Here is a 22,982-nt window from a genome sequence, read left to right as displayed (position 1 = left end):
AATTCAGAATCCCAAAATAATACCAAAAGAAAACAGGCACAAAGCAATTATTTGTTTTAATATTCCCCATTTTCTAAATAACGCTTTAAAATATCGTTCTTTTAAGTTCTTACATTATATAATGAACACGTACAAATGCCAAAATAACATTCTGTAATGTTCATGATGAATGACAAAGGTTTTTTTACATGAAAAAAAAATCTAAAGACAAATTTTAACAGATAGACATTACTGTTATAATACAATCGCATTGCTTTCATTGATGTCGTGTCGACAGCGAGTGATGCCAAGGTCAGCACAGTATGTACATTCATTTTACATTTGTATGTCTCTTAGAGACATTTGTTTAAACGATTTAACATCGGCAGTGACGCGACACTCATGCAGGATGCACGTTTTGAAACAAACCCAAAATTTGGATATTACAAACCGTTCAAAATAAGGCAACAATATTACTCATGTTCAAGCGTTTGTTTCATTTTTGAGTTTTGATAAACAATTCATGTTAGTGTACAACAATCTTTATCATCTTTTTACATTATCATTGTTGTTACGTCATATAGCAACTGTTAAATGTTATTAGAGATGTATTGCTTCAAAAATGTTCACTTTGTTACGGTTAAACACATACTCTAAGTCACCTTTTGTTATTTTGTCCAAGCAGCAAATATTCTAATACATCTGGCTGACTAAAAAAACAAATTATTGAAAGAAATACTTTTTTTTTTCAATTGTTTGTGAATGAAAACGTTTTTTTAAAATGACACAATATGGCAGTCCTATGCTGTACAAGCACATTCATCCTTCTATTGCAGTACAAGTCTTGACTATAGAGCAATACTGGAAAATAATACGTGACCAAAGACTCAGTGACGACGCAAAAGACGAAACACTTTGCAAATAATGCCATTTAAAACACTAAGCTTGCATTGTACTGTTGCTGCTGACATTAATCCGCATGGCGGTTGTTTTTCGACACTGGTAATGTTTTTTTTTTTTTTAATTCTTCATATTTTGAGTAGTCAATGTAGGCAAAGTAGGACAACCACTCCCTCCCCCATTGCTAATGCAACTTAGTAGCGTAAGGATTTAGTATTTAATAAATACTACATATGGGCGTGTGTGGCACATCCACATTGATATGAATTTAAGATAAAACGAAGCTAATCATTTTAAAAGGGGAAAAAAGTTATTTTGTACAATACGTATTTAGCTTTAGTGTGGTATTTTTCTTAGTTTTTTTGGGTGTACCTTCACAAACTGGATATCTTCTGCAGAAGAGAGTGACCTGTGAAAATCGGCATGCCTGATTGAAAATACAAAAATAATAATAATAATAATAATAAAATAAATAAGATGAAATACAGTAGAAGCCAGGATAATTGTTATAGAGCATCTGCTAATTACATTTTGGCTTGAACTCAGATATTTGTTACTTTTAATTTGTATTGTGGTCAAAGACTTGTTAAACGAAGAGTCAGCGCGGTGTTTGCCATTTTTAACATATTTACACTAATGATAATCTGTGTTTTTGGGTGTATTTTTTTAAAATGTTTTAATATTGGTATTGCACTAATCAAATCTAATTTTTTAAGTGCTTCAGTAAATTGAAGTAGGCCCGATTTAAAACAAAGCATCTGATTTTGAAGGGGAAAAATAAAAATATATTGATATCTAGTTCCTCTCTGTCGTGCAACTTTACCAAAATTCACTGCAGTAATATTGGCTCAATATAACTTATAATTAATATAACTAATAATAGTGCTCAATTTTTCCGACGATTAATTCTGCACAGAATTCTCAGTAATCAATTAATCAATCATTATGTATTAGCCAAGTGCAAACAGCCAATTATTTTTACAAAAGAAGCTTAAAAAAAGCTTAAAAATAAAAAAGGTGGCTTTGTGTGATGCATGAATTCAGACATTTTCACTATAAAGGATTCTGCCAATATTCCTATACAGCACTACTTCAACAAATAAAATGTGATCTTACTGGTCTCCCGTCGTCTTGCCTTTGAACTTGACCACCATGACGGTTATGTTGTCGGGGCAGCCTCGGTAGTACGATTGGAGGACGATGCTCTTGGCGCCGTAATGCGGTTCGTCCAGGCGTTCGCGGATGAAACGCACAGCCTCCTCGTTGCTGAAAGTGTCCCATAGGCCGTCCGAGGCCAGGATCATGAACTCGGGTTGCAGCTTGTTCAGGTCGAAAGAGAGGACGTCGGGATCGGGGATGACCACGTTGAGGTTCTTGAGGGTGTAGTCGCCCAGGGAGCGGGACATGGCCAGGATACCCTGCACTCGCCATGAGCCATTGAAACTGATGAAGCCACCTGGCGATAAAAGACAGACGTTTAGAAGTCCTAGTTTAATCATAGTTTTTTTTCTCTCGTTATGATTCATTCTTGAACATTCCCTTGGAAGTTTGCCACTTCCTCTTCTAGTTGTGGCTGAAATAGAGCCGCTTAGGGGCAGTGGGGGTTTCAGCAATTTCTTGAATTACATTCTGACTTCCTTACATGGTCAGCATGTTCTACAGTTTCCTGATTTCCAAGTGAGTATTTAAGGAATGCTGATATCAGGCAAAAAAAATGTTCAATTAACATCTAAGGGAGGAAAAGGTTAATTTTGCATTCATTTTTTTCCTTGAAGTTGGAAATATGAAATCAGTGTCTACAGTCATAGTAGAACTATGTCATTTACAAATTAATATAATGCTTTTGATGATTTAAGTGGACTTGCTGAAATGTAATTCCATCCCCAAGCTAACATGACAAAGGAAAATAAATCATTCTCCATAAACATTTAATACATATAATTTGATTCATTGTTTTACTATCTCCAATCAAAGATTACTCAGATGACTGAACACTTTTTTATAAAATTCAACCAATTGTTACTGCTTATGAAAAATGTGTATAATATAAAAAAAAATATGTATCATATAAAAATGGTACTTCTCTGGTACTGTATATAAGAATCATATTGAAGCTAAATATTTGGGTATTTCCAAAAACTTCCCCTCCACTACCTACACGAGCCGTTAGATGGAGATGATGAACTATTGTGCAAAGTGGCCCACAGCCTTACACTTCTGGCCCCTTGCCATCATCCCTCTAGCACTCCACAGTGTATGCAGCAAGAGTGGGAGGCAGAATTATGGCTCCAAAAAGCACCTGAACCGTTGTATGCACTCTGCTGGCTATATTTAATCACTAATAAACTGAATTTAGCCACTCCATAAAAACGAAAGCCATAGTGCAAGTGGCTTTAATGCTCATGACTCTTTCCTTGCTTCACACGTTCATTAGTATGCGACCCGTGGTTCGTCTGTTTTGACTCTCACCAGCTTTCTTGATCCTCTTGCGCTCTTTTAACTGGTACGGCTTGTGGTCGTGCGATAGAGGAATGGCGTTGCCGTCTTTATCGCAGAGGACTCCTCGTGAGTCGCCGACGTTGGCTACTGTCAGCTCTTTATCGGACAGCAGGGCCACCAGACATGTGGTGCCTGTTGAAGAAGAAGAAAGATGGAGGGTGGATGATGATGATGATGATGTGAAAATAATCCACGGGCTGAATCGAGTCTATGCATAAGACATTTCAGTTCAATGAACTAAAAGGGCGCTCGGACAAGTGCTAATTTCTGTCCAAGATATTAGAGTGAGAAACAAATTTGGATGCCCACCTTCCGGATGTTTTTTTTAATTATTACTAGGGGCTCAGACATTATTTATGATATGTAATCTATTTTGCATCCTTTTCGCAAATTAAAACTGTTCCCCTGATTCTCTTAGGTAAATTGCTGTGATAAGTTTAGTCACAATATCCCTAGAATGAAGAAAAATAGGAGACTTCTCACTCTCATTTTTTTAAGGGAACCAGCGTGTTTTATGCAAATGGACTTGCACTTCTTCACAGTGTTGTAGTGCCAAATTAAACATGGCTCTGCGTAACCATGATGACAGGGAACGAAGCTAGGCGCCTTCCTTGCTCAGGATGATGTTTCTCAACCTTTTTTAAACCAACAAAAATGTACTACAGTTTTGTCTGCTTTAGAGGGGCTCATACTATTCCATCTTTTATTCAATATATTAAATTTATAAACCTAGTATAAAAACTAATTCATTCATCCAATTCTATTCAGCTAAAGTAGTAAAAATAAAAAACCGTCAAATTAAATATACGATATAAAGTATAGATTTCTTTGGTCATAGTCTTTAACCCATTGACAGTCATTGATAATGAAAGATGTCAAATTCATTTAAATTGGGAAAACAGGCCATTAAAGCCAAAGTTTGAATGTCAATGACAACACTATAGACCAAATCCATTTGGACTGGGATACATGGCAGCACTCATTTGCTGCCAGTTTCAGTTAAACTGGATTATAGGTCTAGTACTATTAGTGGCAGCCAATGAGGTAAATAAGTGTCCAACAAAAGAATTAAATGGAAAATCCCCGGATGACAACATCCAAGAAATTCAACCGATTTTATTCTCCCCAAGACTAATTCTGGCCAACCATGAAACACAAACTCCCGACTCCTGCTGTAAACTACAAAGAGATCTGGAGGAAGCATGGCCTCACTATTTGGCTGGTCAGTCTGTCTGAAACATGTGGAGTCTAAATCTTTTGTCTTCTTTCCAGGGTTGTGCAAAAAAAAATGCTTCTTGGCCATCTAACAAATCATTGTCCAAAGTTGAAGGAAAAAAGAGCTTGACTAAGCATTCACAAAAGGCCAGAACTAAAATTGGTTATAGGCATAAGTGAGATGTGATGATGTGCAGTAAAAGAATAAAAATGTCCGACTCAAACGCTGTATTCAGTCATTGTGCACAGTAGGCGAACTGTGGAAGATCGTTTGGAATATTTGTTGAAAATTAAGCTGTTCTAGAGAAGACCTATTGTCCTTAAAACTTTTGTCCAAGTTACAGATGCTGAGGAATGATGACGGACATCCAATATTGCTTCGGGGTTCGATGGAATGACATGAAATCCCATTTCAAAGGAGAGATGAATTATGAGCTGGAGAAGGGCAATTACTTCTCAGAAGGAAAACCACAGTTTTAGTTTTTCTTCTTTACAGCAACACATGAAGGAAAAAAAGCCTTCAAATATGGAAATAAAGTAATTCAGCAAGGAAGAGTGCAGTGACTACTGATGATGCTTCATTGCTAATTCTATTTTTTTTTACAGTGGTGAAAAAATAGTCTTCTAATTGCATGCATAATCTGACACACAGCTTCGCCTCCACTTTGCCACGCTGTCCGGCTAATTATCCTTATCGGCATCCCATAGCGAGAGAGATAATGGAAAGAAGCGGCTCACTATCACAACCTAGGCCAATTAGGCAAGCCCATGTTGAGAGACCCCTTCCCCAATCTCCAATAAAGTAAGATATACTTTATGCATGCTAATTATTGGTTTATGTTGGTCTATGAATAAGCATCAGTGTTGAAACAAGATTAAAATCTCCACACATTTACACACTGTACACACTGTGTGTGTTTAGCTATCTATACACACTAGGCTTAGAATGCGTGACTGCATTCTTCCTTGAAGCATTGTTTGGAGGCGTTTGGGCAATGATTACTTGAAAGCGAAACAGCACAAATCATTTTTTGTCAGTTTGAAAGAAGCTATCAAAAACTCGGTTGCTTTGCTACCCCACTGTTATTCGTGTAACCAAGCTCAGAATTCAATTTGGAAAGTATATTCCAGGCATATATATGCATTGATCCGTATGAGTGTATTTTTTATTGTTTTCTCTCAGATTTAATTAATTAAATTCCTTATCTGCAGAATTAAAATATCTACTCTTCCGTTATTTTTGGACAGATCACCAAGCTCACAATTTGAGTTCATTTTTTTATAATATATCTACCCAATGTCAACCCGATTCATCCTGAAATATAAATTTAAAAGACCAAGATTCTACCTTCTCACTGTCCTGTTTAAGTTGTTCATGTCAAAAGACAGAAACAAGTTGATGTAAAGATGAATAACACGCAACCACCTGCTTTCTATAACATTGCTTTCACCTTCCACTTTTCCTTGCAGACATCATGCTGTTGTTGCCAAGCCTGTGTCATGTGATAGAGGTCAAGTTGGTGCATCAAGGTCAGAAGTACACAAATACCACACTACATCAAGGTGACCGCTTCTGCATTAAAGTCACATCAGTCGTATCTTTGCTTCTTGTATTTGCTGATAAACAACAAGGGGACTGAGCCTGGAGATGAATCAGATATTTCAGGAAATGTGAGTTTGACTGAGAATTTTCCTCTCTTACTTGCACCCCTGCTGACTTAATTCAGGATTCTCTGATTGCAATAAGCAGCAGAGAGTTTTGAATTACACACAAGTAGAAGGATGAGAAACAATTACTTGATCAGTAGTTGCCATCCTACCTTCCAAAATATGAGACTGTATTAAATGAAAGCCTAAACTAGCAAGGACCTTTGCAAAGTTCACTCTGAGCTGGTGTTTCTTCTTGTCTGGACAAAATAGCCCTGGACTAAAGTTTTTTGTTTGTGCTGTTAAAAGGTGGCAAAGCATCCAAACACAAAAAGACAGAGGGATCAGGAAGTGGATTTTCTTGCAAGAGAAGCATAGATGAGTAAGCAGATACTGGGTAGAGTACAGAAGAAGCAAATGACCTGCATAAAAGAGGATAAAGAGGTCACCGGTGGGTAAGTGGCTAAAAAAAGGATTGTTGCTACCGTATTGGAGCTGCTTTTTTTTCGCAACTGGAGGGTTTAATGGGCTTCTTTAACAACCAACGTGTCATGAGCTTTCCCTCGAGCACAGCTGGATTCAATGAGATGGAGGATAAACTGCTGACATGGGAGTCACATGTTGAAAATCAAGTTATTGTTCACTGTAGACATTGTTCAAATGTTTAATCCAATTGGAAATCTTACCCTTTCACCCTGATTTAAGTCAATTATTTCATTTAGCGTTGTCATTTTTTTCTAACTTGTCTAGGTCACAGGAAAGATTCATGCTTATTAGTTTTTTTTCGCCTACTTTTGTCTTTTATATCTATTAATTACAGGATGTTAACATTATCACTGTGGTGGAAGATGACTGTAAATAAATGGCTGATTTGGAATCATTCATGTACATAACATTACATTTCATATTGTCTATTGCATTTTTTTTGTTAAAGTTGGTCAAAAAGATTGTCACATAACTGTTTAAATATATACTTTTGCCGCAGTGTATGCAGCGGAAGAAAAAAAAGGATAAAGTGTGATGATAAATTCATCCATGTGACTAAAAACTGTGGTAAGTTGGATTTCATTGAATCATGCTGTCTGAAACAAGGCTTGTTTTAGAGGTATAAGATTTCATTAAAGTGTAATTCAAAGCTCTCTGCTCTGAGATAAAACATTTCACTGCATCAATGAATACAAGAAAGAATTTTACAACAATACAGACGATGGCACGGCAGAACAGGGGCCAATAAAAGCTGCAATCGATACTGGAAAATACTGCAAAGCACAGGGGCTATGGTAGCATTATACTGCGGAATGCGGCACTGTGTTGTGGTGGATGAGAAAGAAATTTAAGCGAACATCATAAAAAATAGGTTTATGGTCCATTCAAGAAGGCTGCAATTCTTTATCATATTACTGACAATTGCATCATGTCATTGATATTGATTCTAACCTGGAATATAAAACAGATGCTCCCGGCCAACTGTAGTATGTGTAAATTGATTTTATTATCGTAAAAAAATAATTATAAATTTGGCTTCAGATTGAAAACCATAATTAAGAGATAGAATAAATTAGCTAGGATAACATTAAGCTGATTTTAAATGCTTCATGGAGTATTTTTGGAGGCCTTTGGATGGGCTTAATAGTTTTAGTGACTACTTTTGGGAAAAAGTAAAAAGTGCCAAGTTTTTAGAGACATTCGGACTATTAGGTGAAAAATCTAAAGAACATCTTGGAAAGAAAGACATTTTCCAATCAGCTGAAGAGTACATAAATACTTGTCAGAACAATTACATACTTTAGATTATTGTTGTATTTCTATTGTCCTCATCTTCCCTTTCTACCCATGATAACACAAGGTGGTATTTCATCACAGTGTGTCCTCAACCAATAAACAATTTCCTCTGACTTGACGTCAGTCTCCCTGCTGCATCGCTTTAAAGCAGCTGAAACATCCACATGTCCCCTGCTCTGACCCTCTCTTACCTCTCTACATCCATCACACGCCCCCACTCCTGCCTTGTGCTCCTCCAGAGATAATTACTACAAGCCTTGCAAAGATTGTCTTGTATTTAAACAGCTGAATAAGCAACGCCTGGGGGGGCTGCTGACGGTCACTGTTCAACAATGGATGACTGAAAAAAGGTGCATGTGAAATACAGTAAAAGAGACTTGAAGACACAACCAAAAACTATACCAGCAGTGGTAAGATCATTGTTGATGTGTTATATAGCCACACAATGGTGTATAATGGGACACACCTTGGAAGGAACAGTACACTGGATACTGTATTTTTCGGACTATAAGACGCAATAGCCAACGAATACACAATGAAAAAAAAGTGTGAAAATACGACACTATATAAAGTATAAGTTCAAATGCATGTGTTTTATGATTAATAGAAATAAGTTGCGGTCTTGAACTTGACCATAAAATCTACACAACTCAAATGAAAATGTTTTTTAAGTGTGTCTGAATTTGGAGTTCATGAATGTAGGTTATGTCTGTTACATTCATTTACTGAGGAGTTTTCAAAGTGTAATAGTAGTAGATGAAACATAAAAACACACCTGCTTCATTGTACGTGGCGGATAGCTTGTCCAACATTTCTCGATCTATCGTCATGATCTGCTGCGCCAGGATGGACGGGTAGGACAAGCTGTCCTTTTTCTCATCTTTCTCTTTATCCTTTTCCCTATCCCGCTCTCGGTCACGTTCATAGTTCAGCAGCTGCTGGCGGAGCGCCTCCGGCAGGTGAGCCTTTGCGTAGTCAGCGGCAGCCTGATAACAAATAGCCAAGAGAAAGAAAATGAGCTCTATAAAAATATTTTTAAAGTCTCTTATCAGACGATATTTAGGCCCTGGCAGTGCATAGAAATATTGTCATTGCTCTTGTCACCAGCATTTTGGATTTTCGGGTCCTGTTAAATAATGAGACAGATGTTTTCTGCATAAAACACAAATATACAGCAGGACATCCAAAATGATAATCTAGCCCAGTCTAATGGTATCAATAAACTAAGAATTTGTACTCTAGGATAGCAGACAGAGCTTCCTCAGTGAATCCCTTAGTGAGAACTCGGTGTACTTTGGACACAATTTTGGTCCTGTTTCGAGGAAAATAATGCCGTCTTTCTCTTCCACTGACTCAGCTCGGAATCAGAAAAACAAGCAAGGTCATAAGGTTCGAGTGGTTCCAAGCAAGATATCAAATCATACACCACAGACATGAATAAAAAATAAGATAGTATTTCATTTGCTCTTTAAATATGAGAAGACTCTGCAAAAATGCACATACCACCATCTCAAATTCTGTGATTTGGGGTTAGATTATAGAGATTAAATGAAGACCATGTTTTAAAATGGTCAAAACGCTGTGCCGTTTCTTGACCCCTTCATTTCTCCTAAACCCACCTTTCCTCTATTTCTCATCACACAGTAGTAGAACATTGCTTTCAATGATTTGGTTAATTTAATTTTTCCTTTGTCAGAAACACACTCAGCTCCACTTTTGGATCGCATTTCAAATTATATTTTTTTGCAATTTGCCGTCTGGGTTCCAGCCCCTCCGCCTTTCCTTTTAACACTCCCATCGAAAAAAACATTAAAGTTTGCGTCACGCTTTTGAGTATCTCCATTGAACTCTCAGTGTCCCTTCCTGTTTGTTTCCTAGCTATCTTCCTTCTCTGAAAAATATTTCAGTATTATCCTCCCTTATCGTCTCTACAAGTGGATTCATCCTGCCGATTTCACACAAGAAATATTTTCAATAAAGTGAGTTCAGAAGTCACAAATAGAACAGGAAGACAAAGACAATTACTGAGCCGTTTAAATGATGAGGCTGTCAACTTGAATTAAACACTGTTCACAAAGACTCTCAGTCCTAGCATTAACCACTCTTCACTGTACGATAAATCACATAGCCTTTGCCCAAGCAGATATACAAAGTGAGTCTGGGTCTGAGTCCAATGGCAAAATCCTCCGTTTAATTAAAATTGAAGTAGAAAAAAGGAGGGTAAAATGAGGATAGCAATAATAAAAAGAGGAGAACTCAATATTTGGACACATGGCTGAGATTAAGGGTTGGTGCCGAGATGCTTTTGCACTTGGCAACAGTCTGAATGAATGAATGCAAATAGGCAATGAGTAAAGTAGGCAATAACAGGCAGTGCAGTGAGAAAAAGAAAACAATTATGGGAGTAAATACTGAAGCTGTAATGCTCAGTGGCATTTAGAAATTGCGGCAGTGGGTCATAACTCTCACATGGCTACCCGGCACAAAAAAAATCATCTCCTTTCAAAAGACCTGGTATTAAGAAAGCCTTTTAGTTGCACTTGGGTACGTGTACAATATGCAGATAACTGTACACTAACAAGAAGAGTTTATTTATTCATTTAAACACTGAAAGTAAAACTATTTCTTACCCATGTGCTGCCATAGCATTCCACTTGCATTAATCCAGAATGGAAATTTTGGTCTAGCCTTGCAAAACACCCACACTTGTGCACACACACACAAATCTTATTCTGGCATCCCTAAAACTATTTTGCTTACCCAAACATTAAATTTCACAGAACCCATAACAAATATAACACAAATGGGCATTAGAGAGGAGGGGGTTGCAGAGAGGGATATGCAGCAACAGTTGAGCTACTGTACTCTTCAAATAGGGTGCCAACTGAATACATAAGCAAAAAAAAAACATGGAAGATGCAAAATGCCAACAAATGGAAGTGGCAAACTAAAAAAAAGCAATAACCACTCCCAAAGTCCATATTATTTGGTTTTGATTGAACTCCAAAGGCAATGGTCTTAAAGCATAGACAACTTTAGAGTCTTTGCTTGCAAACTTTGCAAAGACAGGATAAAAAGTCAAGTCATAAACAGTATATCAGCCATTATTGTGCAGTGAATATGACAGCATCAAGGTGATGGAGTACATTTCTCACACGTGGCTATTTCTGTCTGAACTAGAAGACAGACCTATAAAAGTAGATCTGAGCTGTAAAGGTGAGTAGAATCCCATTAAAAGTTGCAGGTCTCAAGGCTTGGACGGCCATCTGTTGGCTGAACAACACTAGCTGAGTATAAAAGAATAGGAGGTGTGTGACCAGGATGATAAGAGCAAGTTGCATTCTATGTTCACTGAACAGATGCTGGTAGAGCACAAATAACAAGTTACTGGCTTCTTCAGCAGTGAACTGCAATCAAAGGTAAAATGGTCATTTCTCATACATTGAAAGGTAGTATTAGAGAGGTGCACCCAGCCATTGTACAGCCATAAGTCTTCTCGTTCCAATAGACACAAGTTAGAAGTAAGACCTCAATTATGTGTCCTTCCTGTGACAGCGGGCCCATTACAGGAGGTGAAAACTCAGATTAAACCATAACGGTCTATGGGGGGAAGGCCATGTGGTTAATGCATAGCTAACAATAGCCTCACCTTCAAGAAAAGAAAAAAATACATCAGTGTATCCAGTGCAGAATTGAATTATGTCTCGGTTGACTTGAATAGCCCTCCAACCATATGGCTCAAATCAAAATTTTAAAATTACCTATCTTAATTCGACAAAATTAATAATGTGTTATCAAATATAAGCGAATATTCATTGAGAACTCGCCCAATTCAAATGGTCTGGAAGTCTATTCCAGCCAATACATGGTGCCAACCCAGAACAGAGTTTAATCAGTCTCTAGCGTCTCACAGACTCAACTCAATTATTGCACATTGGCAATTTTCCTAACCGAACAGATGACTATTTTTTTACAGCTCACTGCTGCACACTCCATAGATATAAATACGACATCCTTGTGCTAAGGGGAGCTAAAAGTTGGCATTAAAATGTAGTAATATTATTGCTTTATAGCCAACCACCATCTCACAAAATATGTGAAAAGGGACTCATAATAAGAATTACACAACAAATTAACTTAATGTCGTTTCACTTTGGCTTTTGAGCAATACTTATTCCAAAATTAATCGAAGTATTCAACCATCCATCTGTTGTATGATATGTATGTTGAGAAAAAGAAGGAACCTCAGTTAAGGATAAAAAGATGTAAGGGAGACTGAAATGCAATTTGTGAAGCAATGGTCTGTTCTTAGTGTTGCTGGTATTACCATTATGTTGTTTTGTTTTGACCCTGTTTGTTGAGTGCTTACACAAAAAAATCTGAGATTTATGATAGGGGACATTCTTTTATGAACAGATGTTTTTTTCTTTGAAAGCCCTGAGTTACGTCTCATCTTGGTATACCCAAGATTTTTTTCCTGGACTTGTTAGCTTCTCATTTTATTGCAAAAGCCATGCAAAGGAATAAATGACTATTTTTATTAAATTAAAAATAATGAGTGATATTGGCCTCAATATTACGCTTTGGTACAAACAAGTGATGTCTACATATGTGGATGTCAAGTGTCATTTATGAATCTATAATACATAAACTATAGACAAACTGATGTTATGGCTTCCAAATTACAAGATATACTTTATTCAGGCACACATATTTTGCATCTAAAGACATATTTGGATTCCTGCAATCTGGGTATGATAGAAAATTGCTTGAATATTCATTTACTCATCAGAGTGTAAACTAAAATTGCGCCTCCATGCTTCATAATTAGATCCCTAGTATCATTATCACGCAGAATATGTATGCATTCCGACTGTTTAAATTCCACCTCCAGTACGCTCAAGTGTTGCATCCTGACACAGATCATTAGACTCTAATAACCTGTATGTATTTTAAAAATTACAAACACACTTCAGCGGGAAGGCAATGTATTTCCATTTCTTTCCAGATAGGATTTGAAGGCCCTTATCAATCATTTCACGGTTGGATCATCCGAATTAAGGATTTCTTGCTAGATTAATGGTATTTGCCTGAAATACCGTTTTAATACCCACTTAGAAAGCTTTCACAAGCAACACTCAGTTATTTGATTCACTCTTGACTTCATCCAAACGGCCCCGAGCTGTGTTAAAACGTCAAACTTCAGTCAACTGATTTATGCAAGTGACTTACTGTCTGTCACCCGCAAAACGGAAATGAGTCCTCTGTTATCAGATTGTGTCATTGAACAGAAAGACCTCAGCCAAACCTCATTTAGCCAATAGGAAGAGGCTTGCGAAATGCTTTAATGCAAGAATTAAGAGATGGATGCTACTACTTAAATGAACATACCTAGTATATAAATTAATACTAATACACTGCTTTTCACACCTATGATTATTGTTGAATTACTACACAAATCACTGACATGATGACATTTAAGTATGCAAATATGTTACATCTCTGATGACAAATAAAAACTCATTTTAAATTAAAGAAATAACAGATTGTCTGAAATAGTCTGGTATTGATAAAATGTCTGCCTGCATTAAGGTCACCCACTTGTTGGAAATATATTTTATATATACATTTATGTTTTCTTCTCTATTAAACATCAGTAAATTGAAATTATTTTTTTTCAACTTTCTCCTGCTATGCACATAATAGAGGGCTTTTCTCTACACTGCAAGAAAAAAATGTATACCTATGTAACGGTGACATTATAATGACAAACACATGGGATTTCACTCAGGCTATTCATTCTATCATAAATTCTTGAGGCTTCCAAAACAGAATATGTGATAGAAAATATTCAATAATCCTGATTTCTATGGTCCATATTAAGAGTAGACAATAAGAGCCTGTCTGTCTTTGTATGTTGTGTGGGCAGGAAGCTATCAAAGTACGGCTGATGACACTATTCAAAGTTCTATCCAGAAGCATTCGTCATCCCGGCGCTCTCCAACATCTTCAGCATTATAAATCGGGCTCATTGCCTCCACACTGCAGCTCTCGCCCCCGTGAATATGCGTTTGTGCTCTTTACTCACTCCTCTAACACTCCTGCGATGTGAAATATCAATCTGCATTTGCCTTGAGCAAAATGCACACCCCTGCTGTGATAACATATCACTCACTCCCATAGAAAGCATCAGCTTTGCTTAAAATATCATGCAACAGCGCGGCACATCATCAAAAGCACTTCCACCTCCTACATTTAGATGAAAATGTGCCCTCTTTTCAAATGGGAATCTGGCCTCGATAAGAGGATGAACACTGTCAAAATGAACCTGCATGTTAGTATTCACAGTTCTCAGCCCATTTACATGCACACAGTCTGGTCGATTCGTGAGGGTAATGTGATTGTTATATAATGGTGTCTGTGACTACAAGTAAAGTATTTCCCTTCCACGTAAATCTTCGATGCAACCGTCGGATGAACCAACGCCTTGTCTGACTTTAGGCTGGTCAAATTTTCATTGGTCGCGCACTGAAATTCAATAAGCTCTGCACAGGTGACTACACTCTTGAGTTCTGAATGCCTAGCGTGGATGCCTAAGGCAAACAGCAAGATAGTACGGGAAGTCAATGTCTCTGGATTGTATGGATTACAAAGAGAAAATGGAAAAGAAACTTTTCTGTTAACATTTTCCTGGGATCAAGCCTACGGACTGCAATTAGTTGCATCGCAACGAGGTACCCAGAGGGAAATAAAGTATCTGGTACTTTGAAAACAGACACAACCTTGTCCCTCACCATACAACAAGGCACACTGCCACACCATGCTGCCAAGTGTCGCTTTGCTATTCTGTCTCGACAGCTTCCTGGACGCCTTTCCCTCCTTCCTGTGTCCATCCTACCATGGCCACTCGGATCTCCATACAGCTGGTTTTCCTGACACAACTCTTTCATCGAAAAAGACTATACACTTGGAAACGAACATAACCATGGCCAGTCTCTATGTCCAAAGAACATAATTATGCAATTCCACCTCTAAATGAATGTGATCCCTAGATGACTTTTGGTTGCATTTGGTGCTATTGAGATAGGGATAAGAGAAGACTAATATTTCAAGGCAGTGATAGGGACATCAGGAAGACTGCAGAGAGAGATAAGATGTCTCAGCGGGCAGAGTTAATCAGGGACAGAAAAAGCTAAGGAGGAAGAAGATTTAGCAGGGCAGACAGTGGCAACTGTAAATTTGACTACACTATCTACATTCTGTCCGTCTTGCAAGAGTATAGCTTTTGGCACAGTCTGCTATCTGAGAATGGAATATATGTGGAAAGTTGATGTTGTAAAAGAACTATTAGAAGAAAAAGAGGGAGAAGGAAGACAGTTTATGTGGTGTGGGGTCCATAGAGACAACCATGGGAGAGAGAGGGAAGAGTTTGAAAGAGCAAAAGGGGTGGAAAAGCATGTCATGTTTGTTGGGAGGGTGGGAGGAAAGCGTAGGTGCAATGGCTTGGAGTCTGGCAGTCTTTTGAGAAAAACAGCAGAATAAAAGGCCAAGCTAGACCACTATAGACAATTCAACCATTCTGAACCTTCAGTCTTACAATTGTCAACTCTTCAGATGCATTTTGTATACTCCTTCATGCAAGGTTTGATTCCATTGCCTTTCAGAAAGATATATTATGCCAGTGCAGACAATCTTTAGGAGCAAAAAAATATATATACATATATATTTATATATTTGCTGCAGTAAAGGTATACATTTCCACAGCAAAGGATCAATAAAGTCTTCTTCTTACCTAGCCCCGTTTCCGAGCCAGCAGCTGTAAACTGAGTTGCCAGCCGGGCTACCGGATAAGCTCATTAAATAAACTCTGGAAAGGGCAGCACACGTCCCCGGTTTGCAAACACAAACAGGGTTTGGATGTGTAAACACACACACACACACACACCACAGAGGAGAAGTCACACTAAAAATAGTGTCAATTCCAACAGGGAAGAAATTCGTGGAAATAAACAAGATGAGCCGTGAGGTAGAAAAAGGAAGTGGAGCCATGCAGTTCATGGATAGTTCCAACCTCCCCAGTGGGATTAGAGTAAATCTAGTATGTCCTCTTGCCACTTGGACTCTTTTAGCCTGGGTCTCAAGATGCCAGTCGTGATCCTTAGAGCCTTCAGCTGTTATAATTAAATACAAAAACTGCACAATAATCAATTAACGCTTATCTGCATATCATACAGTTGCAAAGTGCCAATTTACAAAGAATATTCAATCACAAAAATAATGATCCCACAATTTACTCATGGATAAGTATGAGAAATTGAACATGTTTTTTTCTTTCTTTATGATATATTTTGGAATATTCCAATATACAACTGGATAAGAACCACTGTTTACGATGTGTGTAAAATTCAATTTTAAAGAGTCATATTATACCATTTTTAACAGTCCTTGCTATGCACACAACATTGTTGTATTAGAAATATTCAGTTCTCACGCAAACACTCGATAAAATTAAAAGATTGTTGCTGTCATCATGATTGGAATGTGTCAGCGTCCCAGGTTTCATTTTCTAAATGAGGCCCGCAGCCCTTGCAGCCCTCGAACAATAAACCTTCCAACAAGAGATGGTCTGTTTCTGACTGGGACATTTTCCCCCTGCTTGCCGTGGCCTTGAACTACTGTTGACATCATTATCGACTTCAATAAAAACGTCAAGCTGTCCCATTTGGCAATCGATTTTTAATCCCATTGGAAGATTATGTTTCTTTATTACCATGAAGATTGTTCAAATATTCAATCTGGTTACAAATAACCCTCAATCTGCATTTTTAATCATTCAATCTAATTTGTTTACTGCTTAAAGGCTCAGAACAGTTTTCTTTTAATACGTAAACAGCAGATTGCCTCAGAAAAAAACTCTCTGAAGACTCAGTATTTGGGGTGAATTTATTTTTGTCTTGAACCCTTGATGGGAAACATGACAGTCAGCCTAGTAAGAATATTACTGTGGAGTATTTATTGATGCTGTTTTTCACCCGTAAGCCCAAGAGTGAAGGCATGTGCTTTTCTGGTTGCACATGTACTGATTCCCTCTTCAACTTGAGTATGTCACTTTTGCACCTTCTTGCCAGATTGTCACTGCGTGTGTAGCAAAAATATCAAAATATCCATCCAGTCTACTGTTTAAAAAGATAAAATTTGATGGAGCAAATTTAGGGTGGAAATTTGTTCTAGGAATGGTAACCAAAATTGAATGACAGACATTCAGACAATCCAATGCCCCCTTTGGTATGCTGTGAGCAATGTATAAGCTTCACAGTATTGGCGCCAGGTCTCCCAGCTGCTGGTTAAATTCAAAGTTTGCTTTGCTCAAGAGTTCCAGAGCGAATAGAAACCATGTGCCAATATCAAACATTTGAACTGGCTGCATTCCTTCTTTTCAAATCAGTGGAGGCGTGCAAAGCACAGCAGCACATGTGAGTACCAGACCAGTTCAAACAGTTGGAATCATTGTTTGAAGAGATGTATAATTATAAAATACGTTAGATTTTTATCTTCTTCCTTATGTAGATAACAAAAAAATCCATTATTAGTCATTAAGATGTACCTGTTCCATGCATGGTGTCATGGAAAGAACAGGAAGATCTGGTTAACCCGAAACCCAACAGACGTTCTGTCCCTCACTATCTCGGTCACACACACACATTGACACCAACGTAGCTAAGGCTAAACAGCTGGCACTTATCATTAATCTAAGCCATCATTTTTCCCCAGCCTACCGCCTCTGCCAAGATGTGAAGCACACAACTGACTTATTTGTTTACCCCATTTGCATGCACAAAACAAGCGACTAATTGTGGAAGCTTACACCGAGAATTAGGCTAACATATGTATTGACTTGACCGAGAGAGCAATCTTTTTCTTAAAGAATTGCTGTTGATAAACTCCTTTAAAGCCAAGTGATTAGACTAAGAATCCCAGTTGATTACAAACTTGATTAAATTTCAAGCTGATATTCAGCATCTGCCTCATCCTAATATAGATATTTTTGTGACAATAAATATTTCAGTGCAAGCATTATGAACAATAACAATGTGTTTAAATTCAATTTTTAACATACATTTACCCAAAAACTGGCATGCAAGCCATCCAAATGAACAATGGATCGTGTGTGTATGGACTTGATGTGGACTGATTGCATTCATCCATCCAAAAGTGGCAAATCCAGATCTTCAATCCAAGTCACTGAATTACGAGTAACTGCTGATACTGAGCCCTGTTCCAATCATCTCTCAGTTTCGTTAAACTATTTTAACACACTAGTAGTAACACCATCATACCAGTCATAACTTGCCAAAAATCGATACATTGTCACTGTTCAAAAAAAGGAACCAAAATACTAAAACTGTTTGTTGACTTAAAGGCACTAGCAAGACGTCTAATCCAATTTGACTGATTAGGAACTAAATGGCACTAAATTTAGAGTGTTCACATTAACTTTCCCGGTTTTAGGTGCCATTTACAGATTACTTACTGTTAAGTTTAGGGCAATTAGAGGTCTTTTTCTCTTCATTTTGTGTCACTACCTATACAGTAAGGTAAAACCCCTATTCAGATTCGAACACATCTTAACAAAAACATTTAAAAAAAATTAATGCCATTCCATGTACCCCAAATCCTATTTTAAATCCTCTTGCATGGCTAATTTTTTTTCCCTTGGAAAGCATTGGCATTGTAAACAAATCTTAATCCATCTTTATTAAACAATAAATCAATTCCAGCTGGAGACCAAAGGGAGAATACCAATAACCAAATGTAAATATTAGTTTAACACAAGGGTGGTTTAAAAAACAAAAATGCTAAGCCAAGGCATACTACATGCAAGAACAAATCCTGACTAGGATTGCCTTGCATACCTTATATGTTTGCTTCCAGTGTTATAGAACTGAATGGGAAAAGTTAGAATGCAAATATGATTCTTTTTATAGAAAATGCTAACAGGGGAAAAGAGAAGATTATAAATGTTTACTCCAAAGCTAAACTGCTTGAATGGCATTAAGCCATTGGACCATTTATTTTCCATTTTTCTCATTGCCTGCTGTGGTTCGACACCAGGGACAAATTAATAGAAGGCCGCAAGAGTCTTCCTTTTTTTTCTTCTTAGATCCATCTAAGCCTCTTGTGTCTTCTCTCCTAGTTTTTTTTTTTCTTTCCAACGGTGCATGACCTCCTTGCACGCGTTCCACTTTCCACTTCGTTAAAGATCGTGGGTGTGATGAAACCTTGTCAAGAGTCAAGTTTCACCACCAGGGACATGAAGTGGGTACAGGAGGATAACAGTAGAGATCAGACAATGTGCTAGGCCTCATTAGACATGTTCTTCTTTTCTGTCTTACTCTTAGAGAAGCCAGGAATAAAGTCCAAGAATGTTCGGGATGCTTGATAGCCCAAATGCTGTTCATGATTTAGTAGGGCCATGCAAATCAAATTTGATAAGCATAATTAAGTCAGGATTTATAGAGGAGACTATTCTGGCTTTGCCTTAAGTGCTACAGATGGGGATTAACTCCACGTGTATTTTATTTTGTGGAACAGAAAAAAATGTGGTGTTTATTGAACTGGAATTTTAAATCATTTTGATGTCAGAAATACTAATAAAGTCCCTGTCAAGTGAAAATAAACACACTTTTTTAAAAATTTAACACAATATACAGAAGAGTTCTTTACAACATTGCCAAAATATCAATCATTAAAAACAACAATTGCCAAGAATATAAAAATGTTCTGTCAAACTATGAACGTGTCAAATGAATATGTAAAACCACTTAAAACCACTAGAAAATAGATTTTGTGCAGCATTTTTCATAAGCCATTTTAGCTACCTAAAAAAGTAGCTAACTCAATGGTGAAAACTGTTTATAAATAACTGTGTTTATTAAAAAAAAACTCCTGTTTTGACCATTTGTGTGTTAGAAGTGTGACTACCATAGTGATGCAAAATTAAGCAAACTTTTGCCCCCAAAAAATCACAGTGTGAACATCACTGAATCTTTGAGCCTTCAAAGTCAATCTGAACATTAAACTACTGGCAATGCTCATAACTTAGGCGACCAATAAACCTTTGATTTTTTTTTTTTTTTACTTGTGACAAACACGCATACTTGTGCATATTTACACACTCAAACACACACTGCAATCTTTGGTCTTCACATACAGCAAATACCCTTTATAGGTTATTTCTAATCCTGTAATACCAACAGAGAATTTAGCCCCATGCCACCTTCCTTTCATCCATCCGAAGTGAAGTCTTGCACAGTTTGAATGCAAACAACTTAGTACTTCAACAACATAACCTTGCAATACTGCAAACCTTGGGTGCTAAACAAAGTTGTATACAATAGCATTCACATACTTTTTATTAATATTCAACACCAGCCTTTACTGGCAATAAAATGGCCACTGGGAAGTGGTAAAGAAGGTGAACTGTGCAGCATGGCTGCTTCAATTGCCCCCTAAAGTGAAATATATTTTAACAAGTTTAGGAATTAATAAGAAAGTTCCAAATAAAATGGCTATTCAGAGTTATAAAATACAGGTAAAATAAGGACAGACTTGGTGCTAAGTACTAAGAACTTCTTTCATTGATTATTGCTCATTTGCATTAGTTATTACAATTTTGGGGTATTTTCTAATATCTTGAAAGATACCTTGTCGCCCAACAAATCACATTTTGCACAACTTTGGAATAACAGGCAACTGAATACATTGGTTTTAATTTAAAAACTGTGACAAAAAGTATATTTCGTGCATCAGGAGTCTCCCTGAAAATGACAAATGACCCATGTTGAAATTTCATGCAGGTTATCCTGTGTCAGCTAAAACCCAGTGTCTATTTAATGGATAAATCCCCTCATATAGGTGAAAAATTATTCCAATGTGACCTTGGGTGGGAAATAATACGTTTATATAAATGCATGGGATACACATTAAGCGAAACATTGTGTTTTAGGTCTCAATTTGTCATTTAGAATAAGAATATTTGAACAGTAGGACACATTGCTGTGTTGGGATTTTTTGGCTGACTGCTGAGCAGTAAAATATAAGATGAATATTAGATGACTTTCTAAAACATTTCTAAAACTACATAGACACTTTTGAGAGTTTTTTTTAGGGTGGCCTCATGCACTCTTCCACAAACTGACAATCAATGCATAGAGAAATTTCTATTCACACTTTATGCAGACAAAAATGTGAATTTGCTTGAGTTACTACAACAAATAATATCAGCTGAATGTGATGCAACATACTTTTTTTTGCAGGAGGAAAATAGAAGGTTGTAAACAAAAGATGCAAATAGAATAAACTTCACATTCTTAGGAGGAAAAAAAGCAGCATGTAGACAACGTTGTTACGTAGTGTTAGGAAGCGGGTGTGTAGACAGGGGAGAGACCTACCTAATTGCAGGAAAAACAGGGAGGACAAGCAGGGTGGTGGCAACTCAAAAGGTTTAATCAACAAGACCAAAAAACAAAGTGCAAACAAGAGGAAGGAATCCAAAAATACAAAAGGTGAACCAAAAGCTGGAGAATCAAACATAGTAGGTAGGGCAGGGATTGGACATACACATAAATAACACTGAAATAACATGGACGCAACAAAAAATAAACAAATCAAGGGGAATTTAAATACACAAACATGGGTTAATTATAGTGCATCACCCAAAGTTATTGCAATCATCATAGTTCACAATATTTATAGAATAACATATAGCACTCAAATATGCACCTAATAAATTCAGGTTTGAATCAAATAATTTTTAAAAATGTCTTTACTCATAAAAAATTGCCTCTTAGGTTTAAGTGTTGAGCATGAATAGTTGTCCTATGTTTCATTCTAAATACAAAATCAAAGCAATATATATGCTATTTCTGGGGCTTTCTTTCAAGAATTCACTAGTGTTTGTTTATGTGTATATACTGCTACTGTTTGTTTGCATGATGCTTATTTAGCTTTAAAAATAAACAAATAACGAGCATTTTAATAACCACTTTCAGCTGAGCTGCATTATGTTTATTTATAGACAATGTTTGTGGTTAGTTGTGGATAGTGTGCTGTTATGATTCATTTTATTTTAATCAGGCAGTGGTGTCCAATCCTATCATGAGAGAGACCCCCAGACCCCCCATTCCAGCCCATTTCTGTACTCACCTCTCCGCCGTGTCCGTCAAAAATGCCAAAAATAGACGGGTGGCTCTTGTTGACAACGTCTGCAAGCACATCGTAGCGGTCCTCCATGTGGTCTCGCCGGCCTTGGATGGAATAGACGGCGACATTGTGGCTCTTCAACTCCCACGTCTTGGCGAACTCGGAGTCCAGGACGTCCAGACCCCCGAAGCGCTCGTTCTGCATCATCTCGGCCACCTTCCCCTTGACCATCTTGACGGCGTCGCGACTCGACTTGACGATGGTCTTTACTTCGTCCGTGTGGAAGAAGTAACTCCATAGGGCCAAGCTGATACATAGCAGGAACAAGGTTTCCGGCCGGAGCAGAAAATAACGCATAATTCGACCTAAAAGGGACAGCAGGGTCATCGTATCTTCGATCATTTAATATTGCTTCTCACTCTGGTGGGGAAATTGCGGCAGGTTGTGCACGCTTGAGCCGGGACTGCTTCACTCCATGCTGGCTGGCGTGTGAGTGGATGTCCGGTGGTGGTGGTGGAGGAGGCTTATTTAAAGCACAAATCGCGTGGGACGCTCGAATGGGAATGACACTCCAGTTCTGGACTGCGGTCAAGTGAGCCGTCGTTTCTCTTTCTGAAGTCAAGGCAGCCGCACTTCATTTTCGGTTGCTCTTTTCATTCAGGTTTTACGGCAAAGAGGCAGGAAATGACGACCTCGTGCATGAAGTGGAGCTAAAAAAAAAAGAACATGACACATTCCTGCTCTGTAATTGAATAAAA

At 37.6% G+C, this 22,982-nt stretch overlaps 1 protein-coding gene across 1 annotated transcript; it reads right to left on the bottom strand.

Moving 5' to 3' along the window:
- Positions 1–37: 37 nt before the first annotated feature.
- On the bottom strand, positions 38–22,882 carry ppm1lb (protein phosphatase, Mg2+/Mn2+ dependent, 1Lb). The gene is made up of 4 exons (XM_077721915.1): positions 22,228–22,882; positions 8,798–9,008; positions 3,349–3,510; positions 38–2,335 (listed from the first exon to the last, which is right to left on the bottom strand). The coding sequence occupies exons 1-4, from the start codon at positions 22,624–22,626 to the stop codon at positions 1,992–1,994; spliced, it is 1,116 nt and encodes a 371-aa protein (XP_077578041.1). The 5' UTR covers positions 22,627–22,882; the 3' UTR covers positions 38–1,991.
- Positions 22,883–22,982: the final 100 nt, after the last annotated feature.

Source organism: Stigmatopora nigra, chromosome 8, assembly GCF_051989575.1.
Source record: "Stigmatopora nigra isolate UIUO_SnigA chromosome 8, RoL_Snig_1.1, whole genome shotgun sequence".
In the NCBI taxonomy this organism is placed as follows: Eukaryota; Metazoa; Chordata; class Actinopteri; order Syngnathiformes; family Syngnathidae; genus Stigmatopora; species Stigmatopora nigra.
The sequence above is the reverse complement of the archived record's forward strand: the minus strand, read 5'-3'. Positions and strand labels throughout refer to the sequence as shown.